Raw genomic sequence first — 20,501 nt, forward strand, 5'->3', positions numbered from 1 at the left:
TGATTTTCCAGAGGACTTAGATGAGATGGATGAAATGTTAAAATATTCATTCTTAACAGCTTTCATGCAAAGCAGGTATTAGCTACTAGTGGCATTAATAATTCACTGCTAACTGTCTTTAACCGTCTTTCTTTAACTTCTTCTCAGGGGCTGCTCTGAGCTGTATCGCATCCCCATGGTGGAGTACAAAGTCGACAGTGAGGGTACACCCTGTGAGTACAAGACACCCTTCAGAAGGAACACCACCTGGCACCGGGTGCCTACAGCTGCTGGAACTCCTTTGTCCAGAGGGTCACCCACTCAGGGTCCTGATCGCTTCCAGTGTCAGCAGATCCTGCAGCAGCATCAGGCCGCTATCCCACGAAGCACATCCTTTGATAGGAAGTTACCAGATGGATCCAGGTATTCTCATTGTCTCCGTTTTTTTTTTTTACTATTTTTTGTTGTTGTTGATTATATATAAAGCATTGCTTACATCACAACCACAATTCTCTTCCAGGATAAGATTAATTCTTGAGATACATGTAGAAGGTGTTTTGTAATGGTGTTGCTGCCAACGACATTCAAATCAACAGCGCAGACATGTCTCAAAACAGAAATTAGACTCTTGTTCGAGTTAGGGTCAGGATAAGCCGACGCATCGGTGTGTTCTTGTAAAAAGAAATGGTAAACTTTGAAGTGTAACAAAATCCAGGAACAAATAATTTCCATTTTATGTGAGCTCATGCATGATGGAGGTTCACTTTAAAAGATTGTGTGTATTTCCCAATAAATGTTGGTTGAATTCCAAATTTTATGGCAAATTGTGTTGCTCAACTTTATAGAGGCTCCCCTTTGAGTGTTGTAGATGGGGGAAGCAATAAATCTCACTGTTTTTGGCCAATGAAACTACTAACCCATTTTCACTTTTAGAAAAGAATTCAGTTCAACCTGGTTTCAGATATCATCATCTAAACAATAAAAACGAGAATGATCTCAAAACATATGCCTGAGGCGAAGAGTATGGAAAAATCATTTGTCATAGAATTTTTTTTTGTGTGTTTTGTGAAAGCTCTCAACCTTTTTGAATGGTGGAGAAAAGAAATTAATCTCATTTACTGGAAACCAGTCTAGGGTGTACCCCGCCTCTCACCTGAAGTCAGCTGGGATAGGCTTCAGCTCACCTGCAACCCTAGTAAGGATAAGTGGTTTAGAAAATGGATGGATTGGAAACATGAAACTCATTGATTGCTGCTTTTGTTTTGGCCTAGCTACATATGCACTGGGTACGGAAAGTATTCACACACCCTTAAATTTTTACTCTTTCTTATATTGCAGCCATTTGCTAAAATCATTTGTTATTTTTTTTCTCAACATTAATGTACATACAGCACCCCATATTGACAGGAAAAAAAACGGAATTGTTTAAATTTTTGCAGATTTATTAAAAAAGAAAAGTATTCAGACAATTTTCTGTGACACTCATATATTTAACTCGGGTGCTGTCCATTTCTTCTGCTCATCCTTGAGATGGTTCTGCACCTTCATTGGAGTCCAGCTGTGTTTGGTTATACTGATAGGACTTGATTAGGAAAGCCACACACCTCTTCTATATAAGACCTTACAGCTCACAGTGCATGTCAGATCAAATTAGAATAATGAGGTCAAAGGAACTGCCTGAAGAGCTCAGAGACAGAATTGTGGCAAGGCACATATCTGGCCAACGTTACAAAAACAATTCTGCTGCACTTAAAGTTCCTAAGAGCACAGTGGCCTCCATAATTCTTAAATGGAAGATGTTTGGGATGACCAGAACCCTTCCCAGAACTGGCCGTCCAGCCAAACTGAGCAATCAGGGGAGAAGAGCCTTGGTGACAGAGGTAAAGAAGAACCCAAAGATCACTGTGGCTGAGCTCCAGAAAGGCAGTTGGGTGATGGGAGAAAGTTCTAGAAAGTCAACCATCACTGGAGCCCTCCACCAGTCGGGGATTTATGGTAGAGTGGCCCGACGGAAGCCTCTCCTCAGTGCAAGACACATGAAAGCCTGCATCGAGTTTGCTAAAAAACACCTGAAGGACTCCAAGATGGTGAGAAATAAGATTCTCTGGTCTTTGACCTTAATTCTAAGCGGTATGTATGGAGAAAAGCAGGCACTGCTCATCACCTGTCCAATACAGTCCCAACAGTGAAGCATGGTGGTGGCAGCATCATGCTGTGGGGGTGTTTTTCCGCTGCAGGGACAGGGCGACTTTTTCAATCGAAGGAACGATGAATGTGGCCAAGTACAGGGATATCCTTGACGGAAACCTTCTCCAGAGTGCTCAAGACCTCAGAATGGGCCAAAGGTTCACCTTCCAATGAGAAAATGACCTGAAACTAAAATTACAAAGGAGTGGCTTCAGAACAATTCCGTGACTGTTCTTAAATGGCCCAGCCAGAGCCCTGACTTAAACCTAATTGAGCATCTCTAGAAAGACCTGAAAATGGCTGTCCACCAACATTCACCATCCAACCTGACAGGACTGGAGATAATCTGCAAGGACGAATGGCAGAGGATCCCCAAATCCCGGTGAAAAACTTGTTGGATCATTCCCAAAAAGACTCTTGGCTATATTAGCTCAAAAGGGTGTGTCTACTAAATACTGAGCAAGGGTCTGAATACTTATGGCTGTGTGATATTTCAGTTTTTCTTTTTTAATAAATTTGCAAAAATTTCAACAATTCAGTTTTTTTCTGTCTATATGGGGTGCTGTGTGTACATTAATGAGGGAAAAAATGAACTTAAATGATTTTATCAAATGGCTGCAATATAACAAAGAGGGGTGTGAATACTTTCTGTACCCAAAGTAAATATAAAGCAGTGACCTCTTCATTCTAATGAAAGCCCCAAAGTCATGATAACCTTTCCAGAGTGTCAAAATGACCGCCTGTGGTTTTGCCTGTTCTGACTGTACTGGGATAACGGCCGCCTCCTCTGCCTAATGTCAGTGGGAGCACTCCATTTTCCATTCTTTCTTTCACTCTATGTATGACTCCCTCTCCATGCTCCCTGCACCTCTGCGCCCCACTGAAGAGGGGGTGATGGGAACACTGACACGGTAGAGCTCATCTCTTCCAATTACTGGAGAAACAAAGAGAGAGTTCCACTCTAGACCACCAAATGCTGCAGAGGGGAGTAAGAGACAAAGGAGAAAATATTGCATGATTGCAAGAAATAAACATGGAATATCATTGACAATATATTGCCTGACTTATTTTAAAAGATATTATTTTTAAACAATGCTGTGTTTGCATGCAGCAGACAAAATATTTCTTAAAAACATACTTTTTGAACAGGGTACATTAATAAATACTGTATATTGATAAATTAATACTGCTCTGAGGCAGCACAGTGCACTAGTGATTAGCAAATTTGCTTCACAATTCACTGCGATTGGCTGGTGACCAGTCAAGGGTGTACCCCGCCTCTCGTCCAAAGTCAACGAGGATAGCCTCCAGCTCACTTGCGACCAATATTAGGACAAACACTTCAGAAACTAAGCTAAATTATTAATTATTTCACTACATGCAAAATGATTTCATATAGCTTTTGTATTGTATGTCATTGGATAAGTTAGTTGTGTAAGCACTCGGATGTTAATCCATGTTTGGTCTACAGGATGATGCAGGATTTGGAGAATCCCCAGGTTACATCCTGTAACAAGGGAGACCAGCATTACCGTAGCTCCCCTAGTAACCAGTCCTCCTCTAGCGATCCAGGACCATGTGGCAGCAGCTCCTGGTCCCAACAGCCTGGATATGATGGGTATGTGACCACACAACTATCACTGCTTTACATAGCCCATACTTCAATCCTAGAGTTATTTGGAATTCATAATGGAACATCTAATTTTACAAAATGTTTTTTTTTCTTTCTTGTTTTTTTAAACATGGATCAGTTTCAAGTGTGGTATTGTTCACAAAAAAACTTTGAATACCTTTCTTTGCCTACATTCACTATTAGGGCAGAATTTGAATGGACATAAGTTATAGTACTTGATTGATTTCTCTTCATCCAATATTTATTAAAATAGAGAGCCTTCTTGTGCTTATTTTCCTCTGTATTATTAATGGCGATACAAATCTAAAGTAAACTTGCTAAATAGTTTTTACAGGTGTTTTATCCCTGACCTCGATGCCAAGATGGTAATTCCTTTGTTAGCGGATGACAATCAGGGTGGAATTTTGTAGTAGTCGGTTAAAATTGACAGGACAAATGAGATATCATTGGAAACTTCAAAGGAGGAGCATTTAATCAGTCTGAAAACCTTTTCATTCACAGAAAATGTCAACCACAAAGGTCAATATCCCCTCTCTGAGATAGAGTCAATTTGGTTGAAAAGCGTGTGTTTCTAATTTCTTTGTAATGTCAGACTGTTTCCTGCTTCTGTTCCCAGAACACTTAAATGAAATGGTAAACCTATTGTAAAGAATTGGTTACTGTAACTGGAGTAAGACTCTGGCCTCCAGAACTCAGAAAGGGGACTCAAAAAGTCTGGTTTGGAAATGAATTTGATAAATGAAATAAAGTATACTTCCAGTCAAATCCAGAGAGACCAATAGGTTGAGATTCTGTTGCTGTTACTTCGATGTCATCGCTTTTATCTTACTGTGTCAGGAAATGTAATGTCATGCTCAACATGCAGGATCAACAGTTTTTAACCTGATACTGGCACATGAGCAGAATGCACCAGAGACCAATATTCTTGTCTAAGAGGTTACAGACCATGACAAGAGGCTTTGCTCCACGCTGCTGCCTTCCTGTCAGCAGCCTCAAACGTTCACAAAATTTGCAGGGATCTAGATGGCTGTGGTTCGTCAGAGCTGACACCATGCAGAACAGAACAAGACACATTGACTAGCCCATTGATCTCCAGCGAGGGTCGCTGGGAAAGATCACAAGGCAGCATGACCGCAGTGCAGAAGACAGACCTGCTTTTAGCTTTAATAGCTTTAATTATAAACCCTGTTGGAAAAAGTGGCTCCTCTTTTTCTCAAGAGCAAGATAGTTTCTGTAATGCTGAGTCATTGTAAAGGTCTTTTGTTTGCTTCTGTCTTCTGAGCTCAAGTGTTTTGGCCCTCAGTGATTGCATGCTAATTGTGTTATATCTGCGGAAAATCTATTGAAGCCTTTCTCTTTGTGGAATACACTGCTCACCGCCTCCTTCTTTGTGTTTCTCTCTGCAGCTGTCCCTCTCCTATCCTTCATGATCATGTAGGAGACATCCCAGGGGGGGATGGAGACTTTCACAGGGAGAGAGAGCCAACTCTGGAGAGGACCAGATCGGCAGGTGAGTGCTCAATCCAACCAATAAAGTAAGTAGCCTAGAGATTTGATAATTACATGTTCACTTTCTTCTGCAGAGGCCAAGTGGCACATCCCATCCACTAAGATCCTGAACCCTCTGAAGCAGCGAGAAGGAAGCAAAGACTCCCCCAACAAGCTCTCCAGGGTAAAAGTTAAAATTTCTCCTTTGATTTGACATGTAGTGGGCATGTTTGAAACTCGATTGCCTCTTAACAATGCTGTGTTTTGGATGAATGCAGCCTATGTGTGCACATGTATTACAATGCATCCTTTCACCTCTGATCAAACTCAGAGTGAAGGTCATCGTGCCCTTGCTTATAGGATTTTCTACAACGAGTGTGTTCGTTGTCCCTGCTAGCTGGCCTTTACTTTTGTCACTTTTCACTCATCAGCTCATTCAGTTGTGTCCCATGTCCCTTCATCTCTTTGACACATTTCCCCAGAAGCGTGAATATATTCAATACTGTAGCCCTTCTCTCAGTTGTGTATATTTTTCGAAACTTAGTGCTTCGTCGCTTTTTTCTTCTTTGATTTTTACTTTGACGCGAGTGACAGGTGCATTAACAACAAATCGGGGCTTTAAGCCAGTGTTACATCACCCAATGGAAGATGGATGAAAAGTTTAACCATTCGTCTGGAACTGTACAGTATTTGCCCAGCATTGTGTTTTCGTAGCCCTTTTTGATGTAATATGATGTGATTTTGATTTCCCCCCACGACCTTGCAGTCTTTAAGAAGTGAATTGAACAAAATATGATGGAGCATGTTCCAATTAAAAAAAATAAAATCTAAAAAATTCCAAATCAAGTGTTACATTTAGTGTGTTGTATTAGTCAACTAAATAAATTGTGTGGCTTTTGATTTAAGTTGATTGGTGGTTAAGTTGAAGTCACAGTAGTTTAAACTTATTTATCAACCCCAACTAGGACTACTTATGGTGAGCAAGGCTGATGTTTTCTTCCTTAGAACTTCAGACTAAAATTCACCTAAAAAAAATATCCTCCTATTTGGTGTCTGTAACATATGTTAAAACACCAGTAAGAATTATTTGCAGCTAGTATTTTACCTGGTCTAATATACTGTACATATGTTTTTCTCTTGCTGTACTAGATGGGTGATAAGAACTCGAGCCACTCAAGTAGCAACACACTGTCAAGCAATGCCTCCAGCAACAGCGATGATAAACACTTTGGCTCAGGAGATTTGATGGACCCGGAGATGTTGGGTCTCACTTACATCAAAGGGGCTTCAACGGACAGTGGCATTGACACCAACCCCTGCATGATCCCTGGGGCTCGGGTGTTGCTGCAGAGCAGGGCGGGGGAGCAGGGACACCCATGGGTGTCAGAGCAGCATGAAGACAGGGCATCTGAGGAGGACCGTGGCAAATCATACCTGCAACAGGGTTACGCTTCTGCTTTGATGGCTAGTAATGTGACGGAGGGAAGCATCGGAGACCTGAGCGAGATCTCTTCACATTCGAGGTATCACACGTCACCTAAACTACAGTTGTGATTATTTTTAATTGCACTGTTTTGTTGTGTGTTTAAGATAATGTGAATTGTTTTGATTGAGTTCGCATGGTGGACAAATTAAAGCAAGGGCAATGTTACGAAGTAATTCACTTAGCATCTCACCATATCTAGGTAATTACTGAAGTGACACGATTGTGAGCCTCAGTAAGGGGATTCCTGTTCCATGGACATTTTAAGAGCAAACATAAATGCATACTTTTCAAGAGCATTTTACTTTTTCTCACACCAACCTCTTTGTAGGTGACTTTTAGGTTTTCAATCGCTTGCTAAAGTTAAATAGAACCATAAAGAGTACTCCTGCCACTCTTTAAAATGAGCTGAAAGTCTTGTCATTCAAATTGATGCATTCAATTCTCACACACAAAAAAAGGCTGTCATCAACATCAAAGAGTTCTGCAAATACACATTGCAAATCACTAACAATGAGTGACAAAAAACATGCATCAATACAGGTCATGAGAGTGCATAGTTTGATGAACATGAATGAGAATCACATGCAAGACACGATACAACTAACCAGATCTAAAAGTCGACAGAATGGCTGTGGCAGAGTTATGTGAAGCAAAATATCATCAAAATTTCAAATGTTGAACGATAGTTTCAATGGTGTTGTGTTAAGTTACAGGAACTGTGAATAATATGTCGGAAAAGTTGAGCATGTGATAGAGGGCCAACACTATAAAGCTGCACAATGTTATCATACATATTAAATAATACCTTGGTCATCTATAAATAACTTGAAATAAATGTTTGGAGACAACCACAGTATATCCCAATGGACATCTAAATTCCATACACAAGTGAAGGGAAGCACAATCCGACTGTAGTTGCTCAGCCTAGTGGGGAACGTTTTCATTCCCACTCAAGTACAGTTACACATTTTTCATAATGGAAGGTGACATTCCATTTCTTGCCAATGTTGAGAACTTGATTGGTGTTATAAACACATAAAATATGTTATATCCTGTTCCAAAGAAAACCATGATCTGTGTCCTCACATGTGGCATAACAAATTCATCATCATGTAATAGTCATAATATAATTTTGATGATGCAACATGTTATCTCTCTGGCAAAGTCTATATTGTTGACCAAACCGTAACACATCTTTTGTTGCTCACGTTATGTGCACTGGTTGGACAAACTTGGCCAGTTTGAAGTTATCTGTCTAGTCATTTACCACTCACGAGATTTTATTGCTTTAGCCTATAAGGATTAATCTGAAGAAGCCCAATAACGGGGGGAAAACAAACCCTTCGACCCCCCCCCCGAACCATTACATAATTCCATTGTGCTTTATTTCTAGTGTGTCATGTTATTGATTGAACACTGAGATAAAACACACCAACCGATTCCTCGTTATATGGTACGCCACACATGTACTGCATCAGCACCAAGACACCATGCCCCCTCTTCTCCATTCTGTTAATCACAAACACATGCACATGATGATATTTACTGGGGGCCCCCCTCTGGAGCCAGGCCTGGAGGTGGGGCTCGAAGGTGAGCGCCTGGTGGCCGGGCCTGCACTCATGGGGCCCAGCCAGGCACAGCCCGAAAGGGTAACGTGGGTCCCCCTTCCCATGGGCTCACCACCTGTGGAAGGGGCCATGGGTGCAGTGCGAGCTGGGCGGTGGCCGAAGGCGGGGACCCTGGCGATCCGATCCCCGGCTACAGAAGCTGGCTATAGGGACGTGGAATGTCACCTCTCTGGCAGGGAAGGAGCCCGAGCTGGTGTGTGAGGTCGAGAAGTTCCGACGAGATATAATCGGACTCCCCTCCACACACAGCTTGGGCTCTGGTACCAGTCCTCTTGAGAGGGGTTGGACTCTCTTCCACTCTGGAGTTCCCCACGGTGAGAGGCGCCAAGCAGGTTTGGGTATACGTATTGCCCCCCGGCTCGGCACCACTATGTTGGGGTTCACCCCGGTGGACGAGAGGGTAGCCTCCCTCTGCCATCGGGTCGGGGCACGGGTCCTGACTGTTGTTTGTGCCTATGCACCAAAAAGCAGTTCAGAGTAACCACCCTTTTTGGAGTCCTTGGAGGGGGTGCTGCACAGCGCTCCTGCTGGGGATTCCATCGTTCAGGTAGGGGACTTCAATGCTCACGTGGGCAAGGACAATGAGACCTGGAAGGGCGTGATTGGGAGGAACGGCCCCACCAATCAGAACCTGAGCGGTGTTCTCTTATTGGACTTCTATGCTCATCACGGATTGTCCATAACGAACAAGCATTCAAGCATAAGGGTGTCCACACGAGACTATGTCTGGCCTGGGAATGCCTCGGGATCCCCCCGGAAGAGCTGGATGAAGTGGTTGGGGAGAGGGAAGTCTGGGCGTCCCTGCTAAAGCTACTGCCCCCGTGACCCGACCTCGGATAATCGGTCGAAAATGGATGGATGGATATTTACTGGCTACAACTCCACTTTTCACCCTGCCCTGTGCCCTACTCATGATGACCCTCAGTCTCACTTATCCAGCTGTGTTGAGGATTGTTGGTGGAGCTGTTGTCAGGCTGGAGCAACATGGGGGAGGGCTTCATCACATTCCTGTCCAAGTGCCCCTCACCAGACTGCTGCCCATCTGGGAAAAGAGGAGGGGTGTGAAGAAGACTAGTCTAGCACCCACTGGTCACATTCACTATGGAATAGAATTGAAGTCTTAAAATGTTTTTTTTTTACGTTATGCACTGCATTATTATGTTTCCATAATTTCCTCAAATTAATTGTGTGTGTGGGAACTATTACAACTCTTCGATCCAGAGTATAATTCAACATACAGAACCGCACCATGAGCACCCAATGCTTTCCTTTTTTTATTTTTTATTTTTATTTTTTTCATTTCTTCATGAAATTTCTTTTGACCATTTGAACCAACAGTGCAGAAGCAGCAGGGCACATTTAGCAGGGGTGTGGCCCAGATGGTCATGAATATGCAAATAGAAACTACCACCAGCTAATGCCAACTTTTAAGTGTTAAATTGACCAGAAAACTACAACACAAGATTTAGATTGAACCTCTAGATTTACACTGAACAGAAATATAAACACAACACTTTTGTTTTTGCTCCCATTTTTTGTGAGCTGCACTTCAAGATCTAAAACCTTTTCTACATACACAAAAGGCCATTTCCCTCAAATATTGTTCACAAATCTGTCTAAATCTGTGTTAGTGAGCATTTCTCCTTTGTCGAGATAATCCATCCCACCTCACAGGTGGATAATCATGCTGTCTACTCAAGATGCTGAGTAGACAGCATGATTATTGCACAGGTGTGCCAGAGGCTGGCCACAATAAAAGGCCAGTCTGAAATACACAGTTGTATCACACAACACAATGCCACAGATGTTGGAAGTTCTGAGGGAACGTTCAGTTGGCATGCTGACTGCAGGAATGTCCACCAGAGCTGTTGCGCATGAATTGAATGTTCATTTATCTACCATAAGCCGTCTCCAAAGGCTATTCAGACAATTTGGCCTTTCATCCAACCGGCCTCACAACCGCAGACCACATGTAGCCACACCAGCCTAGGACCTCCACATCCAGCATGTTCACCTCCAAGATCGTCTGAGACCAGCCACCCGAACAGCTGCTGCAATGATCGGTTTGCATAACCAAAGAATTTCTACACAAACTGTCAAAACCGTCTCAGGGAAGCTCATCTGCTTGCTCGTCATCCTCATCGGGGTCTCGACCTGACTGCAGTTCGTCGTCGTAACCGACTTGAGTGGGCGAATGCTCACATTCGATGGCGTCTGGCACGTTGGAGAGATGTTCTCTTCACGGATGAATCCCGGCTTTCACTGTTCAGGGCAGATGGCAGACAGCGTGTGTGGCGTCATGTGGGTTAACGGTTTGCTGATGTCACGTTGTGGATCGAGTGGCCCATGGTGGCAGTGGGGTTATAGTATGGGCAGGCGTATGTTATGGCCAACGAACACAGGTGCATTTTATTGCTGGGAGTTTGAATGCACAGAGATAACCGTGACGAGATCCTGAGGCCCATTGTTGTGCCATTCATCATTTCATTTTGCAGCATGATAATGCACGACCCCATGTTGCAAGGATCTGTACACAATTCCTGGAAGCTGAAAACATCCCAGTTCTTGCATGGCTAGCATACTCCCCGGACATGTAAGCCATTGAGCATATTTGGGATGCTGTCGATCGGCGTATACGACAGCGTGTTCCAGTTCCTGCCAATATCCAGCAACTTCGCACAGACATTGAAGAGGAGTGGACCAATATTCCACAGGTCACAATCAACAACCTGATCAACTCTATGCGAAGGAGATGTGTTGCACTGCGTGAGGCAAATGGTCATCACACCAGATACTGACTGGTTTTCTGACCCCCCAGGCCCCCACAATAATGCAAAACTGCACATTTTAGAGTGGCCTTTTAGTTTGGCCAGCCTAAGGCACACCTGTGCAACAATATTGCTGTCTAATCAGCATCTTGATATGCCACACCTGTGAGGTGGGATGGATTATATTGACAAAGGAGAAATGCTCACTAACACAGATTTAGACAGATTTGTGAACAATATTTGAGGGAAATGGCCTTTTGTGTATGTAGAAAAAGTTTTAGATCTTTGACTCCAGCTAACGAAAAATGGGAGCAAAAACACAAGTGTTGCGTTTATATTTTTGTTCAGTGTAGATTCAAAATCTTAATCAAAGTCCAATGGTCGTATTTCCAAGAAAGTTTCTTTTGCACATTTTATCTCACCATTAGAGGAAAAACTGCTGGTTGCTAATTAAGCTTAAACTTTCAGAACATATCTGTCACCATATTGATTAACGGGAAAGCACAGATTCACCTCACAACATCCCAGATTTATGACTTGAGGCAATGTCTGAAACTGCTTATACTTTTATATTACCTCGTCGTTTTGTGGCCTGTGACAAATGTATCTTGCACACTGTCAGTCTTCACTGACACAATAGTATTTGTCACCACTGCACCTTTACGCAACAATCAATCACAAATAAGAAAATGGCACATGAAAGTAACAGATGTATTATTTCATTATACTGTCATTATACAAAAAGTACACTTAACTAATGTTTTGAGCACCACATGTCATGTCACAGATGGTGATACTACAGTATACACTTAATTATTGAACACAATGTAGTAAATACAGTATGTGACAAGACCATAGGAAGACATGTTTTTGGATGATCCTCATATATATTGTCTTTTAGCTGATTTTTGCTTAAGTGGAAGTATCATTTTGTCACCTCATGTTTGTTTATACATTCATAGTTTTTTGTCTGCTTTTAATCTCTTCATGCGTGGTCAACCTTTGAGTTGCATTATTTTTTCTTTTGTTTTGCTTTTTGGTCAGTGGCTCACATCACTCTGGTAGTCCGTTGGCGCGTGGTGCCAGATATTGTATGTCCACCGACTCCTCCAAGGTGTACACCATCCCTCAGACCAGCAGCTTAGGCGCAGATCCGGAGCCTGAGCCCGGGCCAGGACCCGAGTCTGGCCTGGATCCCACCTCTGAGGCTTGTGGACAGACACGTACACAGCCAGATGGCAATCTCCCAGTGAAGACGACTTATAATGATGATGATGATGATGCACACAGCACTGAGGAACCTCCCAACATTTCAGAGTGTGGGTGAGTGTGTGTTTGTGAAAAAGATGAAGAAAGACATTTTATTTTGCATGAGAATAATTGGTTACAGTTGACTTTTAGGACTAATGACCTATTCTAATACAAGCACCCCCTCCATCCTGTGACCGCTCAGTCTGCATAAACTCAGCCTGATTGAGGCAGACAGCTACAGAATAAATACGCTCAATGAAGCCACGGACATAATACACTTGGCACATGTCACTTGTGGTTATTGAACGTTCCTCAGAAGGCGGATCCCTGTGGACTGCCAGCCTACTCCTGTAGCAGATCTCTTGTGGATGCAAAGGAGCGATCCACAAACTGTTACGGGATGGCAACTATTGAATAGTCATGGAGAATGCAAAGGGAGATTGATGCCTGCTGTCACTCAACCTGGTTGAGACTCGCAAAGGCCCTTTGATGATGAAATGGTTGACTGTGAATAACAGCGCTTTTGATGGCATTGATTGATCTTTCTAAAGATTGAGACTTGCTAGGGCAAAACTTTGCTCCAGCTTTTAAATAATTTGATTTAGTCTGCAAAATTTTGTTCTTAAGGGCTCTGTGATTGATCACGTGCTGAAGTCATCTTCTGCAGACTTATGAAAAAGCCCCGTAATTCAGTTATCCCTCCCCATTGGATTGTTTATTTATTTTACCTTACATAATAAGCCTGTCTCATGATGAATGGTGTAATATTTTTTCACAGATATTGTTCTAACATAATGAAGTTTCTCTTGACCTGCTCTAACACTAATCAGGATGTGTAATGGTGGTCCTAACTCAACCTTTTTTCTCTTCCACTTACTCCTTCTTGTTACAGAGGAGCTGAGAGCTTGTTAGCACTCCTTCTCAAAATGCTGTCTGAGCGTGCAAGGTACACAATCAGTGGAAATCAACCCTGTGGCCCAAGCTTTGAACCATTGTGACCCTCCCCCATACACACACTCCCCTCCCGTTTCCCAGACTCCCACATTACTCCCTCAAGATGGTGGCTTGCTATAAGTGGAGGTTAATGACTTGTGCATCAGTGGCTATGACATTTCAACTGGTTCTCTGAAGAATAACGTTACAGTGCACTGCTCACCCAAACGTCCTCGTATCAACCATCCAGCCAGTATACTGTGAGGTTCCAGCTGGATAATTATAATAAAGTTAGACAAGCTTAATTCCTGCAAACAAATATCTTGTTTTAATACTATTGGTTTTTGTACTATTTTTATCAGCTCAAGTGGAGTGTTAGGTGGTTTTACATCCACACTATGCTCTATTATTATTATTATTCACAAAATAACCAGTAATAGCAGAGGTTTTACTTAAGCACTTAATAACTAGCTATAATGAATGTATTTGTCCTTAATATAGCAAAGTTGTGTCCAAAGCAATTAGCCACACATTTGTGCTAGTGACAGATTGTTCACAGTAAAGAACCGGGACTAAAGATTAAAAAGACTGTTCTAGTACAAAGTATAGCCCAGGAAATTGCATAATCTTTTAAAGAGAGGTGTGGTGTGAATAATCTCCCACTGTGGAACTCCTAATTCATGTGTACACGATGTGTAAGCGTTGCATCCAGGCCAGAGTGTTGTAATTTCCCACTGGCCATCTCACACTCTGCCAACAACAGTGCCAAGAGTACTACCGACACTGTGTCATCCTCCCTGGCTGCTCACTTAAAGTCGACTTCACCGGGTAGGTCACTCATATCCGAGTGCTCGCTCTAAAAAGCATTTGAATGTTCTCAACCAAAATATACCAACTCTTCTGGGTCCAGCAGCTCTTATGTCTTCCTCTAGTGTTGTCTGAGCACTCCTCCAGAGTCCAATATTTTTGCACCTCTTTCTGGATGTCATTCATCTACAAATCCTTTTTTCCTCCCCTTCCTCCCTCTCACGGTGCTTGGCTGTGTTCTTCACACTTTCCAGCTCTGCTCCTTCACACACTGTTGACACCTGATGTTGGCATGCGAAATGAGATCCACCCGAGTTGCCTTGTGTGGTACTAACATAAATTCTTCAGTACCCGAACCCAGACTGCCTGGCCCAAAGCCTCCCCTACAGAACGTGGCTTGCGTGACCCTGCTGATAAGCTCCGCTATTTTGTGCCCTCTGTCTTGTCTTCAGGCAGCTGTATGCACAGGAGGCCGCCTGCCGCTTCCAGGCTGCCGAACGGGACGGAAAATCATTACAGAGACTTTCAAAGGAGGAATACCTGAAAATGATGCTGCCCGACAGTCCACCAGGAGAAGGCAGGGGTCAAAAGGTGAGGCCACCAACTAGCCTTACTGTATCTAGCATGGCATGTGTGCAAATGAAACCTGTTAAACTTTAACATGAGACAACACAGCATTGTCAACATCGAGCACAGATATGAGCAAACACCCTCTAGCCTATTTTCCCGGATTAAAATCTTGAACCAGAGCAGATAACCTCTAACCACAAAGACAGAAAAAGCAGGGCCAACATCTGTAGCTACAACTCCTCTCTCCCAACACCAGAACCTTTATCTCGCTCGCTATTGACTGGTAAATTCAATTTATAACAGAGCCTGAGTCTGCTTTATTGGGATGTCATGGATTAAAGGCGAAGAATGGAATGATGTTTGCTGTTACTTGGTTCTACAGACTCTATTAATTGCATCATCTCTCCCCCTCCTGCTGTCCTCCATCTATTATCTTCCTGGAAGGGACCCTAGAGATGCACAAATAGGTTATTTTTGGATGGCGCTCAATTCTTGTACAAAATCCTCTTCCCCTCGTGAGAGGAGGAAGACACATAGCCGTGTCCTTGCACAAAGCATCGTGGCGCACTGATTAGTTTGTCATATTTTTTAGCACTAGCTTTACACTGTAAAGCAGATCTTTTCCGTTGTAAAATGAACACAGACGTGTCTGGTCTGCTCTTTGTCATTTCCCTTCATTTTTGCTCTATGTCTAAGAAGAGCACAATAACAAACCCTAAAAAAGCGCTGCTAGTTTAATTTTTAAGCCTTTGTTTGCACACATCCTTCGTCTGATATCATGCGCATGTGGAAAAGCAATCTGGGAGGGAGATGCATGCAAGAGGGCACTGAGCCAGATGCCCAAACTATATAAACCGTGTAATCCTAATGCATACATACTGCTCTTTTGTTTGGGGGGGAATGTTTTCAATCATCAGCTGGCATGTAAAGGAGTCACATTATGGTAATGTCAATGTTGGAAAAATCATTGGATAATTTCTAATTTAATACACTGTGACGTGATTGAGCCTCTATGTAATCAAGGAGAGTATACAGTAAAGGTTAGCGCATGTGTCACTTCCGGCAGCCACTCGATGCCGTTCTTTGTGTGGGTAAGCAGGTGCTGAAAGATTTTCTTTGGCAGCCACAATGTCCGCTGGGACGTCCCTTCCACAGACAGGCTGCCTATTGTGCGGTTGACGTAAAGGAAAGGCGGTTTGCAGCTTATTCTACCGCATGGCTTCTCTTGTGGGAAAGAAACTGGCAACCGAATAGGTGGTTGTCCAACACATCCTCCCAAGTGGCACGTCAAAGGCTTCCCTGTACCGCTTATTGGCTTTGTCCATTGAGGAAAAAGTCAGATAAATCAGGAAAAAAAAATAGATGGATGTGTTAGTGCACCTGATATGAGCATGGCCATTTTGGCAGTGACAATAACCATTGGCACCCGGAAACAGATTAAACATTATCAAAAAGATATTTTCTTTAAAATGTCGACGTCAGGTCCACAAATCCCATTCTGATCGAAGCCATAAAGGCAGTAAAAACCTGGTTTATGCAACGCTCTATTGCACATGTTTTTATTGACTCCATTTATTTGTGCTCTAATCTGAGCTACTTTTGGTCCATGCGAGGGAAGGTTCTGAATCCTAGTTAAAGTTGTTTTGATGAGTGAGAACTTTACAGGGTTTAATCTTGTCGATTTGGACGGGAGAAGTTGCAATAACAGACAACCTTGTTAACTAAAAGCCTCTGAGTGCTTGTAAGGAGGCAGTGTGTGTACACTCCATTGAATTCCAGTATATCTTCACTCTAAAGATGTACTTGTTTGTTAACTTCTCACTGCGGGGTTCGTGGCAGCGCTGTCTTTGAAATAGAGATGGCTGGGTGTTGGCTCGCATCGAAGCCAGTCAGTGATGGTTACAGTTGGGAGGCTAAAGGCCGACATTTACCCATCTGGCTGACAGCCCTGCATATCGTTTGTGGCTACTTTTGATGCCTCTCCAGCAATATTTATGTAAGATAAACAGGCCAATGACGGATTGGGTTTCTCAGTGTGGTTTTGCATGTTTCAAGAGGAGATCCCTGTCAAAATTCTGGCCACGGCCTTGAAACTCTGTGTGTATCCATTGTGGAATACTGCTCCACAAACCGACATCCCCCTCAGGAGGAAAATGCTTTTCCAACTCTCATGCCGTGGTTGTGCTTGACCTTGTATGGTGATTGCTGCACTGGCCTTTGTGAGACCATTCTCAGTCTATTGTGGAGAGCACACACACACACAAAACAGTTTGCACAGTATATGTGACCTAAAGTAAGTATGCACTAGGCTCAGCAAAAATGTGTTTGAGTAGCCTCCACTACTGATAGTATCTTGGTAAAAACCTACGCCAGAAGCATTTAACAAAGCTGCAACACTTGCAATGGACAGGCAAGTATTTTGTGATGGAAATTAAACTGTTCTATTCTGTTGTATTATATTGTAGATTTAAGCAGAGTGGAACCTCTGATTTGTTATTGTTTGATCTGAAATAATGTGAAGTGAATTAATCCAAACTGTCATAAAATATAAAACTATCATAAAATGCTTAACTGTAAAATGTCTTCAGTTGAATTTTGACACGAGTGTAAAAACTAGTTAACCACTGTTAAGTGTAAACTGTTGAAACAATAAAATGTTACTTTTATACTACGTGTGCCGACGAGACGCGTCCCTTCACATTAACACTTAGCACAGCTGACTTTTTGGTGTGCATTGTGTTCCTCTTTTACGATGAATGTTGACTTTAGCCATATTCTATTGAGCAGCCAAGATATTTGTACCGCTTTCCTACATTGTAATAAGTATTCCTGTTGATTACTGATGTCATCACCTCTGTTATCGCCTTAACCTCCCACTGTGCTGATTAAAGCGCAGACAAAGTGTTTTGGTCTTCTCGGTGACACCCTTTTGATAAGTTGTTCTTTTTGTTTTTGTTTTTTTTTCCACCCAGCTGTCTGTGACGGGAAGTCTGTCACCGCGTCATTCCCTGTACCGGACATTATCGGATGAGAGTGTATGTAGCAACCGCAAAGGCTCATCCTACGCCAGCTCCCACAGCTCAATGCTGGACCAAGCCATGCCTAATGACATCTTATTCAGCACAACACCACCTTACCACTGCACACTGCCTCCTCGCATGAGCCACAACCAACCGCAGTCCAACCTGAGGAGTAAGTACAAGCTTGGTACAGAAGACACAGACTGAGTAAATATAAAGTGACACAATATTTACTACAATTGTGTGGTTTTATGCAAACAAGTCATCATGAATTACCTCTTCTCAAAAGCGAGGCTCTGTTCCAGATGAGAGTCAGCATATAGGTACTTGTTTGAAGAGCTACTTGTATCAAACTATTTCACTGGCCCCGCCAGCAGAACACTTGAACAAAACTCCTTGGCATCGCCACCTAATTGGAAGTCTGTGTTAGGCGGCATGATGCCTATAAGAGGCTCGCCGCGCCGCCTGCAGCTAGCCGACACCTGTCACCGCTGGCTCATCTTGCCACAGCGGTCTCTGAATATATAATAGTATAGAGGTGGGATGTGTCCTGCTTGCACCACTGCAGGTCTTTGAGCTGAGCTCCGACGTGACTTGAACATGCCCATGTTTCCATCCTAGGGTGACAGTGTGTGTCAGACGCGATGCTTCATTCACTCATCAGTCACTGTCTGCTTCCCCTCTCTGTCCCTCATGTCTCATTTCCACATTATTCCTCAGCCGTCACAGGCTTCAGCTGCTAAACAGAAAACAGCTTTTGGGGGGGATGCTTGGCTCCTTAGCCTCGTCTAGCTGTCATCCTGATGGATGCCTGATTGTTTTGAAGGGTGGTTGAGAACAGAGGCTGTCACTTATTTTCCAGTCTAAAACAGCTTAATTTAGTAAACAGTGAATCCCTCAACCTGCTGGCTAAATAGAACGGAAGCATCAGCTTCAGCTCTCTCACGGTCTCTCTGTGCGTCCCATCTCACGCTTCTCGAAATGCCTCTCTTCGGAATGGTGGCCTTTTGACTGTATTGGATATTTCTTAGCGTTGAGGCTAGGGTGAAGACAGTTGCGGGGAAGGGCAATATGGAGTGAAACATGAGGATATTCACTTTGACAAGTAATTTATTGCCTTTCAGTCAGCGTTTTGCTATTGTTATGGAGAGAAGTTGGTTTAATGTCACCCCACGCAATTGTGCACAGGCTTTCTCTCTAAAGTTAGTTTGCAGTTTGAGGCATTCAGCTTCCATATTGACTTAAATGCCAGATTTTAAATGAGCTGTTTAACTAAGCGTACTTTAAAGCTTGGTGTTGTTGATATACATCCTAATGAAGTGAGATTCCTACTCCCACTCCACCTGATGTGCACTCCCTTCCTGACCCTTCACATATGACCTGTTGCAAATTGATGGGCAACTCCAAGATGAGCACCAGGCCTAGACACTGATCTGGGCACCCGCCTGTCTCTGCAGATGAGTTTTGGTTCTCTGACGGCTTCTTGGCAGACAGGTCCAAGTTCAGCGACCCTGGCCTCGTGCCCCTCCCAGACACTGCCACAGGCCTGGACTGGTCTCACCTGGTTGACGCAGCAAGAGCCTTTGAAGGTAACCTGCCTTCCTCAAGCTGCTAGCGCCCCGTAGACCCCATCTGCCTTTTGTCTTCGCTGCTGAGCTTATGTGTTTGTCTGTCTGCAGTCTGCAAGAACTTTCTCTCTTGCATGTGTGGGTTTAGAATAGTGTTTGTTTCTTCCTGTCTCTCCATGGAGACAACCTTTGGGAATCGTTTGCTTTTTACCCTCTTCTCTAAGCTTCATTCTGATTTCTGTCAAGCGATTACGCTTGGAAATGAAGCCTATTTTTTACACTGTAAGCCAAACACATAACTACTCAGTAAGTAATCAGCCTTCAGGTGGACTTTGGCCTCTTTACACAGTGTGGTCGTTTCATGGAAATTGGTTGTGTAGCTTTTTCTCTGCCAAGAATAGTGCTTGTATGGTGGTAGACGCCTCTCTCCCAGATTCATGGCATATACAATGGGTTAAGCAGCGCGCCATTTGCAAACTTGTTCTGATACTAATATAATAATAAAATACTCTTCCACTCCTATCCTCTAGGGGTTTTAATGTGCATTGCAAACTAGTTGTCATCCACAATTACAGATACATTACATAGATTCCTGGATGCTCCTCTCCCCCAGATACAAATTTTAATAATTTAATATGTTCTTCCTTGTTCAACTCCTCTTCAAAGTTAAGTCAAATACATTTTTGCATAATAATGTTAACATACGAAAAGGAGCATGACCTACAAAAATAGCTCGACCAATCCTTTTTTCCCCCCAGTTTCTAACCAACTGTTGTCTTCTCAAGATGTGCACAGCGACTGGTCCCGATCAAATCAGAAAGCGCTTTGATGGCATTTAAGAAGTGATGACACGTGTCATAATTTCCTCATGGTCAGCATCATGCTCTTTTTATTTCGTTCAAGTTCAAGTACTTTCTTTTACCAGCCTGCTTGCTGAGTATTTCCCATTTGTCACAGAAACGCCAGCATGCCAGAACTCCCTCTGACCCCAGAGTCCACTGAGCGGGCAATGTAGCATGTGACTACTCATTTGTCATAATTAATAGTAACTCCGGATTCAGATTTCTCTCTGATACATTTTCTGCTGCATTGCCCCACAGCAATGCATTTAAGTGGAATAGAAACAGTGACGATTATTCGGGCTGTGACAGGCAGCCCAACTAGACAAGAACGACAGCGTGTA

The 20,501-nt window shown here is 43.1% G+C and overlaps 1 protein-coding gene across 9 annotated transcripts in view; it reads left to right on the forward strand.

The window, feature by feature from the left end:
* Positions 1 to 20,501, forward strand: part of LOC133485510 (signal-induced proliferation-associated 1-like protein 2) — a 103,400-nt gene that overhangs the window by 75,343 nt on the left and 7,556 nt on the right. For 4 of the 9 annotated variants that reach the window (XM_061789311.1, XM_061789312.1, XM_061789314.1 and 1 more), the window contains exons 10-19: positions 148 to 402; positions 3,638 to 3,784; positions 5,206 to 5,309; positions 5,383 to 5,471; positions 6,437 to 6,810; positions 12,214 to 12,492; positions 13,313 to 13,366; positions 14,613 to 14,751; positions 17,703 to 17,922; positions 19,208 to 19,339. In XM_061789311.1, the coding sequence (XP_061645295.1) occupies positions 148 to 402; positions 3,638 to 3,784; positions 5,206 to 5,309; positions 5,383 to 5,471; positions 6,437 to 6,810; positions 12,214 to 12,492; positions 13,313 to 13,366; positions 14,613 to 14,751; positions 17,703 to 17,922; positions 19,208 to 19,339 (1,793 nt within the window). The remainder of the gene's footprint in view (positions 1 to 147; positions 403 to 3,637; positions 3,785 to 5,205; positions 5,310 to 5,382; positions 5,472 to 6,436; positions 6,811 to 12,213; positions 12,493 to 13,312; positions 13,367 to 14,612; positions 14,752 to 17,702; positions 17,923 to 19,207; positions 19,340 to 20,501) is intronic. The other 5 variants (XM_061789317.1, XM_061789318.1, XM_061789315.1 and 2 more) reach the window with 3 other exon arrangements.

This window comes from Phyllopteryx taeniolatus, chromosome 11 (assembly GCF_024500385.1).
Source record: "Phyllopteryx taeniolatus isolate TA_2022b chromosome 11, UOR_Ptae_1.2, whole genome shotgun sequence".
Classification (NCBI taxonomy): domain Eukaryota; kingdom Metazoa; phylum Chordata; class Actinopteri; order Syngnathiformes; family Syngnathidae; genus Phyllopteryx; species Phyllopteryx taeniolatus.